Below are 23,992 nucleotides of genomic sequence, written 5' to 3' on the forward strand. Positions count from 1 at the left end.
AAGACCAGCCTGGGTACAAGTGAGTTCAAAGCTAGCCTAAACTACATAGCAAGATCCTTTCTCAAAAACCAAACAAAAGAAAACAAAATTTTCTTTCTAGTGACTACAGTTTAAAAAGTAAAGAGAAACAGGTGAAATTAATAGATCTTTTTTTTTTTTTTTTTGGTACTGGGGTTCAAACTTGGGTCCTTTGGTTTGTGAGGCAGGCACTGGAACCACTGAACTAAATCCCTGGCCCAGTAGATCTTAATCTAATTTTTTCATGTAATCAATTAAAAGTTAATGAAACTTTTTTGTTTGAGACAGGGTATAACTGTCCAGTTTAGACTGTTCTTAAACTCACTGTGTAGCCCAGGCTGGCCTCAAACACAAGGGGATTAATGTATGGTTTCACTTATAAGAGACATCTCAAGTCCAGGCATGGTGGTGCGTGTCTGTAATGAGGCAGGAGGATCACCATGAGTTTGTGGCCAGCCTGGGCTACATAGTGAGTCCAAGGCTAACCTGAACTACATAGTAAGATCCAGTCTTGAAAAAAAAAAGGCGTCTAGAGTGATCAAATGCACAGTATTAACAAAGTAGAAATGTGGTCTCCAGGGGCTGGAAGTAGGGATAATTGGAAGTGTATAAGAACGTGGGTTTCAGTTTTACAAGAGTTCTGAAGAACTGATTGCACAGTAAATATGAATGCGCTTATATGATGAACTGTATGCTTTAAAATGGGTAAGATGGAAATTCTATGTGTATTTTACCACAAATAACACTGATAATAAATGAAGTAGAAGCCAGATGTAGTTGTACACACCTTTATTCCTAGGTATTCAGGAGGCTGAGGCAGGAGTATCATAAGTTCAAGAAAAAAAAGTTCTTTTAAGGGATAGAATAGAGCAGTTCCCTGGCATGTATGAGGCCTTAAGTTCAATCCCCAGTACTGCTATCAAACAGTCAATCAGTGAGATTGAACTACATTAAATAGAAATAACCCATCAAGAGGAAGAAGCAAATTGTAAACAGAGTGTGATTTCTGCTTTAAATTTCAAAACCTCAAAAATATATAATTATATAGGACAGTCTCTCCTGTGGGAGAACTGTCAGGTAATACAAGCTTTAAAATTGAGAGATCATGTTTGCCTGCACACTGGAAATGGTTACCTGGGTTTTGTTTTCATATATATATAATATATATGTGCCTAACCTAACTGATAACCCTAAACCAAGAAAAATGGAAATGGGTACCTCAATTTTTTTAAAAGCAGAATTTGTCAAAATGTATTAAAGTGCATCAGTGGAGATCTTTATATTTCATTGTGTGATTTGTTTTTGTTTTTTTTATTTTTTTATTTTTGGTACCGGGGATCGAACTCGGGTCCTTGGGCTTGCAAGGCAGATGGTGGAACTGCTGAGCTAAATCCCCGGTCCTGATTTGTTTTTCACTAAAAAAAATGCAGAAGATTCGGAGGGAAGAATAAATATTGGGAAATAGAAAATGTAAGATGGTAAGAGTAAGTCCAAACATACAAGAGTCACCATGAATGTGACCAGGTTAAATTTGCTTATTTAAATTAATGCTCAAAGATAAAAGATAATAGGAAATAGGGAGATAGATCTTTTGCACATGGAAAGGAGATCAAGAAATGGAGGGAGGGGACAAGAACGTAAAAAGAATTAAGATGTGTTATGTACATGTACAAACTCCCTAGAATGAATGTAATCATTATGTACTGTAGATATATAGTAATAAAAATATATATCCATATGCTGAACAATAAAAAGTAAAAGGATAATGCTCAGATTAGGTATTGTTTAAATCTTGTGATTATAGGGTATTTAGAAGACACTTAAGACAGTGATACAAGTTGTACATGATGGCACATGCCTGAAATCCCAGCACTCAAGGCTGAGGCAGGAGGCTCACCATGTGTTCAAGGCCAGCCTGAACTACATAGCAAGACCCTGTCTCAAAACACAAACAATCTAGAACCTGTAAGACACTAGAAGTAAACAAAATGGAGACAGAAGAACTTTTTTGCTGGCCATGGTGGCATATACCTGTAATCTCAGCACTTGGGAGGCCGAGGCAGGAGGACTACTGCAAGTTTGAGGCTAACCTGGGCTACATAGTGAGACCCTGTGTCAAAAACATACACAAAGAGGGCTGGGGATTTAGTTCAGTCGTTCCGCTGCCTACCTTGCAAGCGATCCCCGGTACCAAAAAAAACAAAAGCAAACTTTTACACACAAAGATGACAATAAATGTAGAAGAAATTATAGTAATCTAAAATCATTGTTTAAATTGTAAGCATGGTGGTTTGTGCCTACAGCCCCAGCTACTTGGGAGGCTGAGGCAGGAAGATTGCAAGTTCAAGGCAAGCCAAGGGGTATATAGTGAGCTCAAGGCCATCCTGGATTCTATAGAGAAACCCTGCCTCAAGGCGTGGGGGGGGCTGTTTTATAATACATCACTGTATTAATTGATTCAGGCAAGAATAACCCGTGAGAGATAGATGGGTATCCAGGTTTCAGATAGGATGTTATCAGGGCAAATAACAGAAATCCTAATTCAGTCCTAACAGTAAGGAAATTAGCCTTGAATAGCAGGAATTTCAAAGGTAGTGCAGCTTGGTGCAGTGTACTTGGGGTTACAGCTCCCTGTCCCTTACTTCTCTGTTGGCTTTGTCATCAGTCTGGCTTCATTCATGGTCCCCACTTGGCTGTAAACACCAACTGGAGCAATATACTCCTTGTTCACACCTACTGAAGAGGAAAGTAACCCTCCATTCAGTATGGCAGGAAGAAGAAAAAATGTCATATGCTGTTAATCCAGAACCTCTGAGCCAACAAATTACAAGAGGGATGATGTCACTATGACTGGCTAACTGGGACATTAGGAGCTGGACATGGTCAGCTTTTTCAGAGTGATGTGGTATATAAGGGAAATGTGGAAAAGAGAAAAATTGGAATTTTATTAAGAAGGAAGAAGGAAGGAAATGAATTCTGTAAATGATGGTATTCATTCCTTGTTTAAGAGTGGGAAAAATATCTTACTAGTATTTTTTCAAATTTTTCTCAACCCACTTTCATGCTTCTCCATTCTCCAATTTTCTGATGTAAAAGTATGCAGTAGTTCATTCAAAGGTATAATTTACATTTGTGTGCTGCTGAATGTATGGTGTTGCACAACATGCTTAGAGAATATGAAATATTGCTTATATAAGGTATATTTTAAAGTATAAAGAATATTTATAGCCAGGCTGACTCTCTCTTCTCCTGTATCCCCCAATTGCAATGATTATGAATGTCTATTTTTTGTCATAGTGGGAAATTTTTAAATTTTTGTTTTGTTTTGTTTTGAGACAGGGTCTCACTATGTAGTCGAGACTGACCTGGAACTCATTATGTAGCCCAGACTGGTCTCGAACTCACAGCGATCCTCCTGCCTCAGCCTCCCGAGTGCTGGGATTATTGGCATGTGCTACCATGTACGGCTGGAAAATTAAATTTTTCTCCATTAAGGATGAAATCTGCTATAGTTTTTTTGTTTTGTTTGTTTGCTTTTGAGGTCCTGGGAGCTGAACTCAAGGCATCGCATTTGCTAAACTATTGCTGTGGCACTGACTTACTGTAGTTTCAGTAGATACTCTTTATCAGATCAAAGAAGTTACTTTTTTTTTCCTCTTTGCAGTACTAAGGATTAAACCTAGGCCTTTTGTACTGAGTTATATCCTCAACCCTTTTAAAAATTTTTTGAGACAGGGTCTCACTAGGTTACATAGGCTGGGTTGCTTCAGCCTCCCAGAGTGCCAGCTTTACAGGAGTGCACCACTATGCCTAGCTTTAAGTTCCCTTTTATTTTTTGTTTCCTAAATATATTATATAACTTAAGAGGAAGAAAAGTTTATTTTTGGCTTATAGTTGCAGGGTTTTTAGTTACACCTACTGACCCTGTTGCTTTGGGTTGTGGGAGCACAGTATGTCATGTTGGGGCATGTGGCCAGGAATGCCATTTCACTTCAGGGCAGCTAAGAAGTAAAGAGAAAGAGGAGGAAGGGGCTAGGGCCCCAATATCTGCTTCAAGGCCACACCACCAGTGCCCTAACTTCCTTCTTTGAGGCTCCACCTCTGAAAGATTCTTCCACCTCCATATAACACCACAGGCTGTTACGCAAGCCTTTAACTTAGGTTCTCTGGAGGACATTTAAGATACAAACCATAACACTAAGCTTTTTAAAAATCATAATTTGTTTTTTGAGGCATGATCTCACTTTGTAGTTCAGGCTGGTTTCAAATTCAGGGAAAGTAACTGTACTGTATACCTAAAATGTACCAATAAACTCAATGAGGAGAAAAAATTCAGGGAAATCCTCCTGCCTCCATCTCCCAAGTCCTGGGATTACAAGTGTGGCCCATCACACCTGGTTTAAAATTCACAAAATTTTAACATTAACATTTAATTTGAGCCAGTGTGGTGGCACACACCTGTAATCCCAATACTCCAGGTGGCTGAGGCAGGAGTATCTCTGTAAGTTCAAAACTACCTGGGCTACCATAGTGAATTCAAGTCAGTCTCAACTACATAGTGAGACCCTGTCTCAAAAAAAATTTTTTTTGAAACATTTAAAATTATTTTTCTGTATGTAATACAATGATCACATGATTCTCTCCTTTAGTCTACTACTACAGTGAATTATATTTTTTAATATTTTTCAAAAGGAAATTTTAAATTGAAAATATTAAAATACAACTAACAGATTTCTAGATTGGGTGATATTCCATATCTTGATCTGGCCTCTGGTTTCCCAAGTGTGATTGGTTTGTGAAAAATTACTATGCTGTATATTTTTGTATGTAGTATCACGTGTATAGGTTATATATCAATAAAAAGTTAAAAGGAACACAAATCCCTACTGGAGAATAGGAGCTCTTCCTTTAGAAGGATATTTAGCTATCCCACTTTGCGTGCACTCCTGACCTCCTGAAGATGTGGGTTGCTAGGATGCAGGCAAAGTTAGACCTTTTAAGTCATACACTAATGACACCTTGGCACACTTACTATTCTCAAAGTTCGGTACTCTCTTTTCAGAATTCGGTGTATCACTTTTGCTTTCCAGTAGTTCACTTAAACCAAAGAAGTTCTCGTTTAGTATCATGCTGAGAGATTTTTAGGAAGATTATTTTCTAGGTCGACTTTTCTAGACAACCTCTGTTGTTTTTTCCATTTTTTTGCTTGATGTCTAACTTTCTCCAACATAGATTTTTGTGTTGAAATATCCTTTTAAAATTCCATTTCTCCCCTTTTACAATACCTGCAGATATAGCCTATTGTATGCCTGCAGGAATTGGTGCAGTCTTATCTTTTGTCTTCAAAATACATTTCCATTCTTCACCACTTTGTTCTCAGTTAGACTTCTAGGTAGAATTTACCTGTCTATTCATTTAATTTGGTAAGAACTAACATCTTTGCAATTTTCGCTCTTTTTACTCAGGATAATAGTCTATCATTTCAAGTCTAATTTTATACTCAGGTATGATATTGTGTTTTCTTCATGTAAGTTATACATATTTCTTATTAGAGTTATTCCTTGTTTTGTTTTTTTGTTGCTGCTGCTGCGATTGTTGCTATTGTAGATGGAATCTTTTTTTTTCCCCCTCTCATTCAAAAATGAACCCATGAAGCGATAGGATCTCTATCACACCTTTCGGCTCTGAGTCTCTATGGTTCCTCATTTCTATGAGAACATTCTACTTGTACCTGCATTACCCAAACCTGACGAAAGATGACAACCGCGAGTCAACAAGCAAAGGGGTCACTCTATCTTGCCTTTGTTCACCTCTCGATGCTACTGCGCAGGCGTAGTCGCGCCGATGCCGTCCCCGCCTTCCCGGTCGCGGGCCCAGCTCAGTAGCGCCGGCGCACTGGCGCGCTCCGTTTACACGCTCTAGGCCCTGTAGGTGCCTCGAGTTCCGGCTATCACCGCCGCCGCCGCGGCTCCTGGAGGTCGGTTGCGAAGAGTAACGGCGCCAGAACGAGCCCTGCGTCTTCTTTTTCGATATGTACCCGAATTGGGGCCGGTATGGCGGGGGCAGCCACTACCCGCCGCCACCGGTCCCGCCGCCTCCACCGGTGGCGCTTCCTGAGGCCTCGCCAGGGCCCGGGTACTCGAGCTCGACGGCTCCCGCGGCCCCCTCCTCTTCGGGCTTCATGAGCTTCCGCGAGCAACACCTGGCGCAGCTCCAGCAGCTGCAGCAAATGCACCAGAAGCAAATGCAGTGCGTGCTCCAACCCCACCACCTTCCTCCGCCCCCGCTGCCGCCCCCGCCAGTACTGCCCGGGGGCGGCTACGGAGACTGGCAGCCACCTCCGCCACCGATGCCCCCGCCGCCTGGACCTGCCCTCAGCTATCAGAAGCAGCAGCAGTACAAACACCAGATGCTCCACCACCAACGGGATGGACCTCCTGGTTTGGTTCCAATGGAGCTGGATTCCCCCCCTGAGTCACCCCCTGTACCTCCTGGGTCCTATATGCCCCCATCCCAATCGTATATTCCCCCACCTCAGCCGCCACCCTCCTACTATCCCCCTTCCTCATCTCAACCCTACCTACCTCCAGCTCAGCCGTCCCCTTCGCAGTCCCCAACTTCCCAGTCCTACCTGGCGCCCACATCTTCTTATTCTTCCACCTCTTCCTCCTCGCAGTCCTATTTGAGCCATTCCCAGTCCTACTTATCCTCTTCTCAGGCATCTCCTTCCCGCCCTTCGCAGGGCCATTCTAAATCCCAGCTACTGCCACCACCGTCCGTCCCTTCTGGGAATAAGACAGTTGTCCAGCAAGAACCTTTGGAGACTGGGGCCAAGAACAAGAGTGCTGAACAGCAGCAAACTGCTCCTGAGCCAGATCCCTCTACAATGACTCCACAGGTAAGGAAGCATTGGCTTGAGCCCCATCTTTGATCTAGAGGGCCCTGAGTGAACGGCCTGGAGGCTTTAGTAAATGCCTAGCCTAATTCCAACGCACAACGACTAGCTCACTTACACTCAACAGATTCCTTAAGAGTTAGAGGCCTGACACTCAGCTTTTTAATTAGCTAAATGTGGATTAGTAGAAGAACGGTCTTTGAAGATGTGTCTAGACATCATAGAGTAGTGGGGTGGCTCAAGAGTTACTTCTCAGATCCTGTATATGCCTTGGTTTCCTTTGATCAACCCTCCTAGATTTTGTTGCAGAGAGCCTTTTTAAAGTTATATTTTAAATTAAGATTTCCATTTAATAGGCAGCATTAAAAGGAAGCCTCTCAAAGGGCTGATACATAAATGCATGTAAATCTTTATGACCAGTTAATTTCTTTTCTATTAAAAAAGGGTTAAATGTAACTGTCAGCTTCCTGAGTTGAGTTCTCAGCAAATGAGGATGGAAGCCTTGTCTTAATCAGGAGCATCCTAATTATGCTTAAAGTGCATTTGCAATACAGTACATAGGTAAATCTGTAGATATTTGAACCTTTGGAGGTTTGTTGATCCATTTTAGGAGTTGATACATCTTTTTCTAACATTAAAAATAGTATTCAGTCATGATCAGTTTGCTACATCGTACTGCCATTCACTCCAAAATATATATACTTGTCTTAATCAGGAGCATCCTAATTATGCTTAAAGTGCATTTGCAATACAGTACATAGGTAAATCTGTAGATATTTGAACCTTTGGAGGTTTGTTGATCCATTTTAGGAGTTGATACATCTTTTTCTAACATTAAAAATAGTATTCAGTCATGATCAGTTTGCTACATCGTACTGCCATTCACTCCAAAATATATATATATATATATGAGGATGCATCCCACAGAAAAGATTGACAGGGTAGGAGGTGGAACTAAAGCAGAATGGATCGTTTATTTCTTAAAATAGACATTTGTAGCAATTACTGATCTACTCTATCTTCCCCAAGGAAAAAACAAAATGTTGTGATATACAAACTTATTTATAAATAAATCAAAGGTTTCCACCAGAGAGGAATAGGGTGTTCTAATTTTATAGTGGTTTAGCATTAGAAATTAAGAGTAGAAGCAAGTGGCACTAATGATGCTTGGCATGTCATCAGGAGAAAACACTTGTGATACTGAGACACAACAGTAGAGTAAGTGATTCTCTTGGCTTACACCAGATTGTATCATTTCCTTGGGTTATTCCTCCTGACTTGCTCTATTATAGAGATAGAATTTCAATTCTCTTTCTTACCTGTCTGAGGTTTCCAGTGTTTTTGTCATCAGACTTTCTCAGAGTTAGTTCAAGCCAAAATATGACCTTTATCTCCTCACCTCTACCAGACTTTTTTTGGCTGAATAGGGAAACAAATGAATTGCATTTTTGGAAACTTGTATGTGTCAGGTCTTAATATAAATATAAATACACTGCTTTTGCTTTTCCTTTGTTTTGTTTTGTTTTGGTTTTTTTTTTTTTTTTTTTTTTTTTTTTTTTTTTTTTTTTTTTTTTTTGAGTTAGGGTGTTCCTATATAGTTCAGGCTGGCCTTGAATTCACTATATAGCCCAGGCTGCCCTAGAACTTGTGGCAGTCCTCCTGCTTCTGTCTCTTGAGTGCTGAGCTTGTAGGCATATACCACTATACCGGGCTGCTTTTGCTTTTCTTTATATCAGTCTGCAATGAACTTCTTTCAGTGCCTTAAACATTCAGTGCCTCCAGCTCCTTGGTGAGAAGCAGAAAGAAAGTGACGGAAGATGAGGTTTGAAGAGTATGTGTGGACCACATCAAGAAGGGATCTTGTAGGCCTGTGGCTTTCTTGCCTCTTGTCTAGAATTCATCGCAGTTTCTTCAACCTTTTCTCTCCTCTTGAAGTTACATTATTTTCAAGCACATCTTAAATACAGGGTCTCCATAAAGCCACGCCCGTGCTTCATCTGGTTTGGTGCCATTCTTCAGATTTAACTCTTGCAGACAAGGACTTGTCTTCCTTATCATTTTGATCTTCTGTAGTACCTAGAATAGTGTCTTCCTACTTGTAGACTCTCTGCAAAATTTGTTCAGTAAGCTGGGAGTGGTGGCACACGCCTGTAATCCCAGCGGGAGGCTGAGGCAGGAGGATTGCTGTGGTTCAGTCTGGGCTACATAGTGAGTTCCAGGTCAGTCTCAACTACATAGTGAGACCCTGTCTCAAAAAACCAAAAGAAAAGAAAAAAAGATTTGTTTAGTAAGATTAAAGAATTATCATACTTTAGATTTAAGATACTTTGATTTATTAGATGATAAACATTTCTTCATGCCAGTGCCAATCTCTGATAACCCTATTGCATATTTTTTCATTCATATTTTACTATTGGAAAATCGAATTATTTTATGCTGAAAGATGATTTTTGTTTTTTTGAGGCAGAGTCTCCCTTTGTAGTTCAGGCTGGCCCTGAACTTACCATGTAGTCCAGACTGGCCTTGGACTCATGGTCATCCTCCTGCCTCAGTTCCTGAGTGCTGGGATTGAAGTTTTTTTTTTTTCTTTTGGTATGGGGATCAAACTAAGGATCTTGTACTTGTAAGATAGGTATGGCACCACAGAGCTAAATCTCTGGCCTCTGAAAGATTTTAAAATAGAGAAAGTGATATGAATGCCTATCATTCAAATTCAGTGCCTGTTAAGATGTTGCCATGTTTATTTCATCAAGGCTATTTTTATTTTTGCTGCTGAAATATATTTTATTTATTCATTTTTTTTGTACCAGGGATCAACCTCGGGACCTTGCACTTACAAGTCAGGCAGCAGAACCACTGAGCTAAAGCCTCATCCCTGAAATATGTTTTAAAAGAGCCCCCCCTTATGTTGAGTTGACTAGGCTGGTTTCGAACTCTGGATCTTCCTGCCTCAGCCTCTGAATGGGATTATATGTACCTGCCACTGCACTCAGCTTTAAAGCAAAATTTAGATCTTGTGTCATTTCATCCTTACTTTTTTTTTTTTTTTTAACAGTGCTAGGGATCAAATCCAGGGCCTTATGCATGCTACATAAGCACTTTACCATTAATCTACATTCTCAGCCCCATTATCCCTACAGTTTGATTAGATTATCTCTAAAGAAAAAAGGATCAGGGCCGGGGATTTAGCTCAGTGGTTCGGTGGCCTGCCTTGCAAGCCCAAGGACCCGAGTTCAATCCCCAGTACCAAGAAAAAGAAAAAAGGAACTTTCAATACATAAACATAGTATACCATCTAAAAATATTAAGAATTTCTTAGAATCATCTACTACCCAGTCTATTTGAATTTCATCTATTGTCTTATTATACTAACAAAAATAATTTTAATCTTGTTATTAGTAATGTTTTGTTGGTTTGTTCAAATCAAGATCCAAAACAGGATACACAAAAGACGGTATACATGAAGATTTATCAGCCTATTATAGATTTTGAAATCACTATAGATTTTGAAAAAGGTAATTCTTTTTGTTTGTTTGTTTGTTTGGTTTTTTGAGACAGGGTCTCACTATGTAGTTGAGCCTGACCTGAAAATCACTGTGTAGCCCAGGCTGGTCTTGAACTCACAGTGATTCTCTTGCCTCAGCCTCCCAAGTGCTGGGATTACAGGTGTGTGCCACCACGCCTGGCAGGTAATTCTTTGTTATAGAAGGTTTGTTATGTGCATTGTACGATGTTTAACAGCATCTCTAATCACTGCCCAGTAGATGCCAGTGGTAGGCTCCCAGTTGTGACAACCAAAAATATTTCCAAGCACTGCCAGGTATACCCTAGAGGGCAAAAATCACCCAGAGTCGAGAATCCCTGCTCTAGATCATTCTTTCCTACAGTCTTTTTTCTACTTCATGCCGTTAAACTTGTTGAAAAAGAGGTCAGTTCAATAGAAATCCCACGTTCTGGCTTTGTCTTTTTCTCTCCTGGTGTTATTCAACTTATTCTTCTGTCTCTCATGTTTCTTGGAAATTAGATGTTAACTCTTAAAACCTTAGATTGAAGTTCAGCTTTCTTGTAGCAGTCGTAAAGTGTAGGTGCTGCTGTGTACATCATTTGCATCCCAGGGTGCGGCACACAATGCCCAGTTGTGTTACTGTTCCTAGTGCTAAGACTGATCAGTGGGTTCAGGTGATGACAGTCTGATCCCTGCACTGTATTCCTGTTAATCTTGTATCTGATATTTCTTACAGTTGTTCATCCATTGATGGTCTTTGCATGAATAAGTTATTTAATTAGTGTTTGCAACATGGTGATATTTTTTTCCTGCCATTTCTTCCCCATTTACTGTATGGAATTTTGTAAAGAAAAATTTTCACTCATGAGCTAGGGCTATTTGATTGGAAATACACTTATTATAGGAAAATTGGGATACTTGTCTATTTTTGTTTATTTTGAGAGAGGCCTTGAACTCACTCTGTAGCCCATCCTGGTCTTGGACTTGCATTGTTCCTCCTGCCCCAGCTTCCCCCAAGTACTGGGATTACAGGGACGTGCCAGCATGCTCAGCTCAACAGGATAAATACTCCATATTCTCCCATTTATTTCCCAATTTTCTGAGTAAAACATTGATAATTTAATGGAATGTTCTTTTTAAAGCATTAACCTTTCTCTCTGTTAATGGATTGACTGGGTAAAGTGGATAGTAGTCTTTTTTTCATGATTGTGATTTGAACTTTCATTATCAAAATAACTCACTTAGGTGAAGCTGTTGACTTTGTTTTGTTTTGTTGAGACAGGGCCTTGTTACATAGTTCAGGCTGGCCTTGGACCCATCATGTAGCCCAGGATACCCTCAAATTTGTGGCAGTTCTCCTGTCTCAGCTTTCTGATTGCTAAAATTACAGTTCACCACCGCACCTGGCATAAAGTGGGTGACTTTGATTAGAGTTTTTAGAACATTTACTTAATGTTCAAGTATTTATTGACTAGCAACTGTGTGCCAGTTACTGGCTTAGTACTGGAGATGACATGGTAAGATTGACATGGTAGCTGGTGTCATTGACTTGTTATTCTGCCCACCCAATGGGGGAGGCATTAAATAAGAGAAGTACAGGGTACTATAGGATTATAAAATATAAAACATCATTAGACTGTTCCATAAGGAACTAGAAAAGACCTTTTGTTTTTGTTTATTTATTTATTTATTTATTTTGGAGGATTTTTTGAAACAGGGTTTCATTATGTAGTTGAGACTGACCTGGAACTCACTATGTAGTCCAGGCTGATCGCAGTGATTCTCCTGCCTCAGCCTCCCAAGTGCTGAGATTACAGGTGTGCACCACCACACCCGGCTTTTGTTTTTATTTTTAAGCTCATTGTATTCACAGTCCCTTGCAAGGCTTTAGCACATAATAGATGGAGAAGATACATATATATTTTTTAATTAAAAATTTTTTTTTGAGACAGGATCTCACTGTGAAGTCCAAGCTGGTGTTGAACTCACTGCTTAGCCTAGGCTAGACTGGAATTCGCAGTGGTCCGACTATGACTGTGCTCTAACCTAATTGAATAGGGCTTCAATATGTGAAGTGGTTTTTAAGTGAATCCTAAAGAATAAGCAAGGATATATATAGTGTTCAAAGAATTAAGTTCAGTGAGGGTTACTGAAAGCTCTGAGGGAGAGTAGTAGCCATGAAACTGATCAGGGAAGATCTTTAAAACTTTATTCAAAGGCCAATAGGAAGCCATTGAAGAAGGGCCAGGGATTTAGCTCAGTGGTTCTGCCACCTGCCTTGCAAGCCGAAGGTCCTGAGTTCGATCCCTGGTACCAAAATTAAAAAAAAAAAGGAAGCCATCGAAGGATTTATATAGGCAGATATGATAAGATTGGCTCTTTATATATATACTGTTTTTTTTTTTTTTTTTTTTTTTTTTTTTTTCCTTCAGTGCTGGGTATTGAACCCAGTGCCTGGCTTACCTAGGCAAATGCTCTGCGGCTGAGCTACATCCCCAGCCCCAGATTGGCATTTTAAAAAACTGACTGTGCTTGCAGTATGGAGTGTGGAATTGAAAGGCGGAGAAGTGGCTTGGACTTGGATTGTGTTATGGAGATGGAGAGAAGTAGAAAGACTGGATAAATAATTAGCTGCTAGAATTCGTTTGACCATTATATGAGTAGCTGTGGCAAAGAAGGTATCAGTGATTTTTGGGTTTCTGGGTTGGGCTGCTGGATTGTTGGTGGCCCCATTTATTAAACTAAGGAAGCCTAGCTGCAAGCACAAGGTCTTGAGTTCAATCCCCACTACCCAAAAAAAAAAAAAAGAAAAGAAACCTAGAAAAGGAGGAGGGAAAACATGTCTGGGAATGAGGAGGAAATGATGAGTTAAATTTTAGACAGGTAGAACATGGGGTCTTTGAGAGACAGTTTCCAAATGGAGATGTCCATTGATAAGTATAAGTCTGGAGTCTAAAGCAGGTCATGGTGAGTTGACAGCATAAAAAGTGGTACTATATTTGAAGACACAAAAATAGAAGTGGTCTTCTGAGGAGTGTGTGTAGGGTAAAAACAGAAATTAAAGTGCATTGAGGAAAGGGCAAATTACATAATATAGATGAAAAATCAAGACTTCAGTGCCATGGTGTGTGAAGAGGAGGAATACTAGGACAATGATGGTGAACCTTTTAGAGGCCCATCCTGCAATCCCAAACCCACTTATTTATCACAAAGTGCCAACATACAATTAAATCTGAATGCTGGGGCGACGCTGGGTGACTTGGCTGGTAATCTAATGGAGAGGACTCTGGCTGCTGTGGCACGCGTGCCATGGGTTCACCACCACTGTTCTAGGAGTAGAGTAGTCAGTTTTGTCAAGTACTGCTGAGGGGTCAAGCAAGATAAAAATTTCTAGTTCTCTTTTGACCTTACTGACATGTAGATTATTGTTGACCTTGGCAGGAGCAGTTTCATAGTGACTGAAGCCATTTTGCATTGATTTGAGGAGTGATGGAAGGTGAGGAGGGGATGGTGAGTATAGACAACTCTTTCAAGAAGTTTGTGACTGAAGGGGTGTGAGAGAGGAGGCAGGATCCAGAGAAAGAGATAAAGGAGCACTTTTCTTCTTAAGAATGGGGACTAAGCTTATCTCTTGGCCCTAGTTTCAAAAGTAGATTGTGAGCCTCAAAAATATGTAAAACAAACTTTTAAAATTAATTTCTAAAGTATAAATACAGTTCATTATTTTACCAGTTTTTTCTCCTCTTTATGGTATGATGTAGATCATTCAGTATTAGAGGCATTTGTAATAACTTGGATAGGGGAAACAACCTTCCATATTAATCTTTAAGGGTCGGGGATTTAGCTCAGTGGTTCGGTGCCCTACCTTGCAAGTGCAAGGACCGGAGCTCAATCCCCGGTACCAAAAAACAAACAAACAAGCAAACAAACAAAAAAAACCGTATTAATCTTTAAAACATTATACCCAAACAACTATCTCCTTTACATTTCCCTACTTGGGAATGATTTAGTACCTAGTTCATTACTGCATAAGTACCAAGTGGTCAGTAAGTGCTTCTTGAATGAATTGGCATCTTTTTTTAGTACTGATACTTGTGGTGAACAGTGCTTATGTTCTTAAATCTCTTTAGTCTCTTTATAAGTATGATGTAGGCTGTGATTGTTCTTCACCTGATAACCAGCATCACATAGGAGATGGGTTGTCTGAGATGATGGAACTTTCAGAAGAATGACTCCTAGGCTGTCATTATTAGCAAGTTCAGGCAGGTCTTTTCCTTTCTAAAACAGAGATAATCACCCTTCTCTTGGGTTTGCTGAGGACATTTCTGAGGGATATTGTTATTCCTTTGTAGAATTTCCAAAGTGTGCTGAAGACTAGTTCTAGAATTGATTATATCTGCTTCTTGTAAGTAGGATTCATATTAAATAGAAATTGACCCATAACGCATACTGTCACTGAATCAACAACTACTGAATCTTAAGGAGGCTCTTATCCTGAAGTGTATCGAAGACAAAGATGGAAAGTGAGGAATAGTCGTGCAAATTGATAAAGAATCTAAGTCATCTATAGCCATTGCCTGCTGGTTTTTAAAACCTAGTTTACACGTCTCTTTTAGTGATGCTTTCAGAGCAACTAAAATAATTAAGGAAACTTACATTTGAAAGAAATTGAATTAATTTTTAAGATGAAGGGTAGACCTATTGATGTTTTTAATATTTTCTTAAAATAATGGAAGAAAGTTGAAAATAATTTAATACTACATTTTTGTTAGCTATCATATTTGGTGTGCTTTTTAAAAAATGTTGAATAGTAAATGTAATTATATACTGGGAACTGATAATTATATGTGTGGCAATTAAAAACAACCCAATCATAGACCAAACTTCAAAATGGAGTTAGTGAGATGTAATCTATTCTTCTCAGTGGATTTGAGCTAGTTTCAGGTCATACAAATAAGTGGCATAGAGGGAAAATCTTCAGTTGATCAGTAACCATTTATTGATATCTTATTGTGTACTTCAGCACCTTACTAAAGAACTAGATAAGAGATAAGAAATGCAGAAGATATCTTTCCCCTCAAAGATTAACATTCTGTGGTGAAAGAGCAGATAACAAACCAATATATTTGGTGAAAAAAATGTATGTATTGTGTGTATTCTGTACATCTGTTTATATTTGGAAAATTGAGGAAGGTTATATGATAAAATGTTAGCAATATAAGAAATCCTTGTTCTTCAGAGACAGCTGGTTTTGAAAATGGCCAAGTAAAATGAACCCATTTAACACAGAAACTAAAAGTTTATCTTTTGGGGGGGTGGTTTGAGACAGTATCTCACTATGTAGTTGAGACTGACCTAGAACTCACTATGTAGCTCAGGCTGGTCTCGAACTCTTAGCAATCCTCCTGCCTCAGCCTTCCGAGTGCTGGGATTGCAGGCATGCGCCACCACTCCCGGCTTTTAAAAGTATATCATAAAAAGTTAAAAAAAATTTTTGATATAATCTAGAGAAAAAACTGAAAATGATAAGAATGAGCAGGGTTTTTTTTTTTGTTTTTTCTTTTTGTTTGTTTGTTTGTTTTGAGACAGGGTCTTACTGTGTAGTTCAGGCTGGCCTCAGACTCACTATGTAGCCAAGGCTGGCCCCAAACTTACAGCCACACTCCTACCTCAGCCTCCCAAATAGTTGGGATTATAGATGTACTCCACCATGCCTGGCTAGAGTATGCAGATTTTATATTTAGTGGATGGCGGGGGGTTAAGACAAAGTCTTGCTGCGTAGTTTAGACTAGCCTTGAACTCATTGTGTACCTAGGCTGGCCTCAAGCTTGGAGCAGTTCTCCTGCCTCAGCCTCTCTACTGCTGGAATTACAGGCATGCACTACCATGCCCGACTGGGAATTGTTATAAATGAAGTTATAGCTGAGTTTCAGAATGAATAAAGAATCAAGTATAGATTGAGTTTCTCTATTATAATTTTTATGACATTGTATGGCACCAATTCTTATCTTCTGTTATTTCAATTTTGGGTATACTGAAAACATTTTGGAGATTTATCAGTTTTCCCAGAGGCTGTTTTTAAAAATTTGGTATTGAGGTCAGTCCCTTTTGTAGTTCTGTTGTAAAGTTGTCTGATTGTTAGCTGGTATAGGACTCTGCCAGATGCCTGGCTATCAGTAATATGGTTGGAAGTTCGCCAATGTCACTTTCACAAAAACCTACATTCTTACAGTTGTAGTGCATCTGCTGCTGTTAAGTCATAGAAGTATCTAAGGCAGTTCTTTATTATATTATAATATATTAGTGTTATGACAATATTTGTTTTTCCTTGTGCAAGCTTTTTACCATTAGGAATTGTATAATAGGATAATGAAGATCTTGTAATATTTTTATTGATTTTAATTAGTTACTGCTTACTTGTGCTGTTAATTTTCTTTGTTTGAAGTATAGAGACAGGGTCTCACTACGTTGTTCTTTGAGACAAGGTTTCACTATGCATTTCAGGCTGGCCTTGAACTTACTGTGTAGACAAGCTGGCTTCAACCTTGTGGCAATTCTGCCTCAGCCTCCCGAGTGCTGAGATTACAGATGCATGCAACCACACCTGGCAGTACTTACTTTCTTTAAAATGCCACAAACATTGAGTTAGTGAATACTGAACCATTGTTTTTCTTTTCTTTTCTTTTCTTTCTTTTTTTTTTTTTGGTACTGGGAATCGAACTCGGGTCCTTGCACTTGCAAGGCACGCAGCGGAACCACTGCGCTAAATTCCCGGCCTGAACCATTTTTTTTCTAAGGCAAATACAGAGATGGATTCCTCTGGTCCACTGATTTTCATCAGCTCATCAATAAGTAACCTTGTTTATGTGTGTTTTCTATTTAAAGATACTTTATTTTGAATATGCATTTATAAACATTGAACTTGGGGCCAACTTGGGATACTTATGTGAAAAAAGCATACCTAACACACATGTTTTCTCCTTAGGGCACATCACAGCCTTCTTGCTCTTAGAATACTAGACAGAACTTCAGCACTATGCTTAGGGACCACTTTAAGGTGCACATCGCCAACAAAAAGTGAAATATCTGAAAAATATGGCACTAAATTTTCCCTGAAAAGGATGCTTAAAGTTTGAGAGCTAGAACCAGAAGGTGGAGCATCACTTTGTTCTACCTCAGCTGGGGATGTGCACATCAGCCCTCTTCTCCACATGCTTGTGAATGACTGGGAAAGCTTGGCAAGTATTCATATTGGATTTAGAAGGAGTTTATCAGATAGGCAGATTGGCAAATACAGAGTCTACAAATAATAAGGACAAACTATTTTCTAGTATTTTTTCCATATTGAACTTGTTTGTATTTTTGAAAAATAGAAGCACAAAATAGACTTCCAGAAAATAATTATAGTATAATTTGGAAGACAAAGCTGAGATTTTTTTTTTTAAATAAATGAAAATATTTTGAAACATGAATGTATGTGTATCTGAATATGGATAGACTAAGGGAGCTACATAGACAAGTTTGATGGTTCATATCTCTTATCCCAGCTTCTCAGGAGGCTGAAGCAGGAGGATCACAAGTCTGGAGCTAACCCTGGGCAACTTAGCCCGACCCTGCCTCAAAATTTAAAAATTAAGGAACTGGAAGTATAGCGTAGACCTGTAGTACCATCTTCCCCACCTACCCCCCAAAAAGATAAAAACAAAAAAGAGAGAGGAGCATTGGAGAAGAGTGAAGGCAGAGAGAACAAGTAGGACTATTTGGCTATATTGATTAATTATAAGACTCCTCTGGGTAAATTTGAACAAACTAAAAGATTTAACTGGTGGGTGTCTACATTGAGAGTTCTTTGATTGTTTATCAAAAGACTGCTCTCACCTCCAAAAGCATGTATTTTCAAAGAATAGAGAATGCTGAATAATTACATAAAGCTTAATTTAAACATGCAAATGTGGGAGAGGAACGAAAACTTTTCTCTAGCCTGTCATTAAGATCTTGTTAACTTGCTTGCCTTTCTCGGTCTATTTGCCTTTTTTTACATATAGACACAAGAATGTAAGCACAAATGTAGCCCAAATTTTTGAGATGCATGATTGTCAACTAAAATTCATGAAAATGGTTTTTGTTGTAGGAACAGCAGCAATTTTGGTATCGACAGCACTTGCTTAGTTTGCAGCAGAGGACAAAAGTGCATTTGCCAGGACACAAAAAGGGCCCAGTCCTAGCAAAGGATGCACCAGAGCCAGTAAAAGAAGTTACAGTACCTGTTACCAGTCAAGTTTCAGAACCTACTTCATCTGAGGAGCCCCCATTACCACCTCCAAAAGAGGAGGCGCCTCCTCCTCTCCCACCTGAGGAACCCCAGGTAACCATATAATTCTGTTTTCTGTTTCTTTGTGTGTACCTTTGTCATAAATGGATATATGCTTTCGTGTATTCAGGTACCTGTAAAATTGCACTTGTGAAATCAGATGTCTGCCCTATCGGGTTTAGAAAAGTAATTTTTCCTGGTGTAAATGAAAGTGAAGAATTAGATACTGTTGTTAATTGAGTGTCTCTCAGTGCCAAAGGGAGATTCCTGGGTGTCTTCACAATGACAGAATAGGGAAATACTTAAAAGCTTCAGCTTTAAGGGTCAGTTGCCTAAGCTGTAATTTAGGGACTGGCACTTTGCTGGTGGTGACTTGGGCAAGTGGGTTAACCATTCTTTACTTCAGCTACCTTATCTGCAATGATGGACATATTCATAGAATAGCTATGGTAGAAAGCTGTTAAAGCATTAAATGTGATCAGCTTTGGGCTGGAGATTTAGCTCAGGGACTCTGTGCCTGCCTGGCAAGCACAAGGTCCTGAGTTCTATTCTCTGTACCGGAATAATGTGATCAGCATTGTCGTACATAGCATAGTGGCTAGAACATGGGATTTCATCACCTTGGTCCATAGATCATTGTTCTCCCAGCATTATTGAATCATAATATTATATTGTAGTCCATTGTTTAAAGTGATGGAGTGGGGTTGAGGTTCTCATAGAGTAAAAGGACTATAACGGTAGGTACTCTTTCCTAGGAAAATCATTTTCCAGTTTAAGAACAGCGAGATTATTAGTCCAGTGAAGACTATGGAGTTTAAACTCTTTATTAGTATCCATGATAATAATACAAGGCTATGTGTTTTTTCTAGGTAGTTTTTCTTGATCAGCCTGAGCTCTAGGGATTGTGGACTTTATAATGCATTTATAAAAGACTAATTTGGTTGCAGTTTTATGACTTACTCAAAAAGACTTTCCTCTTTTACCTTTAGTCTGAGGACCCAGAAGAGGATGCCAGGTTAAAACAGTTGCAGGCTGCTGCAGCACACTGGCAGCAGCACCAGCAACATCGAGTCGGCTTCCAATATCAGGGAATAATGCAGAAACATACTCAGTTACAGCAGATCCTACAGCAGTACCAGCAGATTATACAGCAGCCACCACATATACAGGCAAGTGCTTCTAAAGCAGGCAGATAGGAAGTTGTATCAGCAATAGATAAAGGATTTATTGTTCCTCAAATCTCTTTGAGTATGAAGGACTAAAGATAACAAATGTTGACAATTAGATGTTTCCCAAGGGATGTCCAAGTAATTATCTGTCATATTACCTGGGGGATTGGGTAGGTACAGGGAAACTGGGTAGAGTGGAGTCTCCTGCACACGTCAGTTTGGGCCAGATGTTAGAGTACTATTGTTGAATGACTTAGGAATTGGGGATTTTAGCCAGGTGAAGTGGCACATACATATAATCCCAGCACTTGGGAGGCTGAGGCAGGAGGATCACTTGAGTTCAAGGATAGCTTGTGCAACATAATGAATTTGAGGCCAGCCTGAACTACATAGCAAGACTGTCTCAAAAAACAAGAAGTGTGTGTGTGTGCGTAGCTCAGTGCAAAGGCCCTGGGTTCAATGCATAATACCACCCCTCAAAAAAACAAACCAAAAACAGCAGTTTGGGTGAGTGGCACATAAGTGCAAGTTAACTTGTGTTTTGGGGTATAAAGCACAACAGAAATGACTGAGGAAACAGTATGATTTCGCGAAATGATAAGCCAACTTAGATATGTCTTGTATCTTTGAGATATATTCTTGTATCTATAGGTCTCTAGTAGTAGATCATTTTACAAGTTTTTTTTTTTTTTTTTTTGTATGGGGGATCGAACTCAGGTCCTTGTTCTTGCGAGACAGTTGCCAGAACCACTGAGCTAAATCCCCGGCCCGATTTTAAAAAGACCCTTAGTAATGTTAAAAACTTGAAAAACCAGTGAGCCATGCTGGCACTTGCTGATAATCCCAGAACTCTGGGCAGCTAAGGCAGGAGGATCTCAAGTTCCTGCCCAACCTGGGCAACACTACTGTCTCAAAATAAACTTTTTTTTTGTGTGTTGTTTTTGACACAGGGTCTCATGCTCAGCTCAAAATAAATTTTAGAAAGGCTGTTAATCTGCGGGGCGTGGTGGTGCACACCTGTAATCCCAGCACTTGGGAGCCTGAGGCAGGAGGATCGCTGTGAGTTTGAGACCAGCCTGGGCTACATAGTGAATAAAAACTAAAGAAAACAGATATAAAAAAAAAAAAAAAAAAAAAAAAAAAAATGGGGGGAGCCGTTAAGTAGCTCAGCATTCCCTGGGTTTAATCTCCAGTATCACCAAAAATAAGTAAATAAGTGTGTGTATGTATGATATTTCAATAATATATGAAAAAATGTAAATATGTCAATATCTGTATTGTGCAATATATTAATATAAATTAATATAAAATTTGTATTTTATATAAATATATTATTAATAAAAATTTGAAAAATACTACTATGATAGCTATTTGCTTTAATATTTTTTCCAACTCTGTGATAAATTAGCTAAATAAGCCAAAGGAAGAAAGAAGAGTGATCATCATTGAAAGGACTTAGCAAGCTTATACTTAGCCTCCCAAAGTCTCTAATGTTGTAAATTCCTAAGGCTCCATATGCGTTTGATTCATTAATATTTTAGCTCATGATTAATTCTCTTGTATGAGTAGCTTAAAATAACTGCTGTCATTTTATTTGTAGACCATGTCTGTAGATGTACAGCTGCGGCATTATGAGATGCAGCAGCAACAGTTTCAACATCTCTACCAAGAATGGGAGCGAGAGTTTCAGCTGTGGGAGGAACAGCTCCATTCTTATCCTCATAAAGATCAGCTTCAGGAGTATGAGAAGCAGTGGAAAACGTGGCAGGGACATATGAAAGCCACTCAGACCTATCTCCAGGAGAAAGTCAATTCATTTCAGAACATGAAGAACCAGTATATGGGGAACATGTCAATGCCACCTCCTTTTGTTCCGTATTCTCAGATGCCTCCACCTCTACCAACAATGCCCCCTCCAGTATTGCCCCCATCATTGCCACCACCAGTGATGCCCCCTGCCCTACCTGCTACTGTGCCACCACCTGCCATGCCCCCACCTGTGATGCCTCCTTCTCTTCCAACTTCTGTGCCCCCTCCAGGGATGCCTCCATCTCTGTCTTCAGCAGGGCCACCACCAGTTCTTCCCCCACCTTCCCTCTCTTCTGCAGGGCCACCACCAGTTCTTCCTCCACCATCTCTCTCTTCAGGGGCACCTCCACCTATCCTGCCCCTCCCACCACCGTTGTCTTCAGCCACACCTCCTCCAGGAATACCTCCCCCTGGAGTTCCACAAGGGCTACCTCCTCAGTTAACAGCAGCCCCAGTTCCACAGGCCTCTGGTTCTCAGAGCTCACAAGTTCCAGAAAAACCTAGACCAGCACTGCTTCCCACTCCTGTGTCTTTTGGTTCGGGCCCACCCTCAGCGTACCACCCTGCATTGCAGTCAGAACAAATGAATTCTAAAACTCTGAGCAAGTCCGTTCTGCCATACGGTTCCTTCTCATCTGAGCCAGGACTTGGGGAATCTTCAGTTGCTCCATCTCAGTCAGTCACTACAGCCAAGGACATGCCAGTGAGGTCGGGTGGACTACTTCCCGATCCTCCTAGAAGCAGTTACTTGGAAGGTCCAAGAGGCCCACGGTAGGTCTGCTTTTTTTAAAAAAAATTTGGCCATTTTGTTGACTTATGTTGCATAGGCTCTGATGGAATCAAAAGCTTAATTTATACAACTTTTGTGTTCTCTTTGTACTTTTAGACATTCCTGGTTTACAGTTAATAATGGTAGTATCGTTAGCTAATTAGTCATGACATAATGTCATCTAGAAAAGTTGACAGGCCCCTATTCCTGTGATGTGACTTTTATCCTATACAGTATGTAGAGATTACAGCCCGTAATGAAAGTAGTGTTTTAAAGTAATGCTTATCACTTCTTATTCACTTTTTAGCTTCAGAAATAATATTTATTATCTTTTTAAAAAAATTTCTCCTTTGTGTTTAGAACAATGAATATAATAGAACTGACAATCCCTGCCCTCAGGGTGCTTGCATGCTTTTCTCCCTAAGTTGACCTAAGTGATAGTGTTCCTATAGAAAAATATTTTGCATCAATTTTTTTTCCAGTTGGTAATTGTAATAGAAATACATAGTTCTTATACAAAATCAGACATTATTTGAAAAGGTCACTAAACTCCACCATTGAGAAATAATTACTTTAAAAACGTATGTCATAAACATAGAACCATACTGAGTATATTGTCTTGTAATTTACTTATCCCATGTATCTGTATTGTTTAGCTTTCTATCTCAGTGTCTTTGGACGTATATCATTATTTTAAATTTAAATCTTATTTTAACATTTGAACACTTATGTTTATTACTCAGTTTAAAATTCTGAAAATAATGTGGCACAAAACTACATCCAAAATTAAAGTTAAGAGGGTTAGGTATAATTAACACGAATTCTTCTATGTACCAAGAAGCCTTGTTAGAACTTTACATACCTTATGATCTCAGGGGAGTCTTCTCAGCAACCTGTGAACTACTGTTTATTCCACATTTACCTTTTATAGACTAGCGCTGAGTGGATAGGTAACTTGGTCTGTCAGGATCAGGTAGCTGGGAGAGTGAACCTGAGTCTAATAGGTTCCCAAAACAAAAACACTAAGCATCGTGTTTAATGTTAGTATTCAGATTCGTGCTGTTAGTGATTAAATACATCTGTAATCTTGTATTATTTAGGGAGTGTCTCATCATCTTGATTTGAATTTGTATTGAGCATTGTCTTAGATCTGCAGACTAATTTGCTATCAAGGAAGTACATTCTCAACACTTCATGAAATGTATATTTCCTGTTCACTTGATTTCTGTCATGTTGATATTTTCTCTCTTTGTGTACCAAATCTTGGCCTTGTACATGTAGTACTTAATTTTTTTGTTATCTCAAAGGTGCAGTTAATAATTGCAGTGCTGGAAGGATCTTAGTGATGATGTGTTGCAATACTTTTCTACAGCAATTCACATTTCTTTCATTTTAGTTTGTCATACTAGATCTTCTGTGTGTCACCTTAGTTATTCCTCTCAGTGATATGAGGTAAATAGAGAAGGAAAGCTGAGATATGGAGAGGTATAAATAAATTGCCTTGGGTGACACAGCT

The 23,992-nt window shown here is 39.4% G+C and overlaps 1 protein-coding gene across 5 annotated transcripts in view; it reads left to right on the top strand.

The window, feature by feature from the left end:
* The first annotated feature begins 5,845 nt into the window (after nucleotides 1-5,845).
* Nucleotides 5,846-23,992, top strand: part of Ylpm1 (YLP motif containing 1) — a 64,002-nt gene continuing 45,855 nt past the window's right edge. For 2 of the 5 annotated variants that reach the window (XM_010645502.2, XM_010645501.3), the window contains exons 1-4: nucleotides 5,846-6,916; nucleotides 18,550-18,783; nucleotides 19,719-19,898; nucleotides 21,499-22,478. In XM_010645502.2, the coding sequence (XP_010643804.1) occupies nucleotides 6,050-6,916; nucleotides 18,550-18,783; nucleotides 19,719-19,898; nucleotides 21,499-22,478 (2,261 nt within the window). In that variant the 5' untranslated portion in view covers nucleotides 5,846-6,049. Of the gene's footprint in view, nucleotides 6,917-13,859; nucleotides 13,929-18,549; nucleotides 18,784-19,718; nucleotides 19,899-21,498; nucleotides 22,479-23,992 lie in introns of all 5 variants that reach the window. The other 3 variants (XM_010645504.2, XM_010645500.3, XM_019204324.2) reach the window with 3 other exon arrangements.

This window comes from Fukomys damarensis, unplaced genomic scaffold, assembly GCF_012274545.1.
Source record: "Fukomys damarensis isolate Sample0158 unplaced genomic scaffold, DMR_v1.0_HiC HiC_scaffold_21, whole genome shotgun sequence".
In the NCBI taxonomy this organism is placed as follows: Eukaryota; Metazoa; Chordata; class Mammalia; order Rodentia; family Bathyergidae; genus Fukomys; species Fukomys damarensis.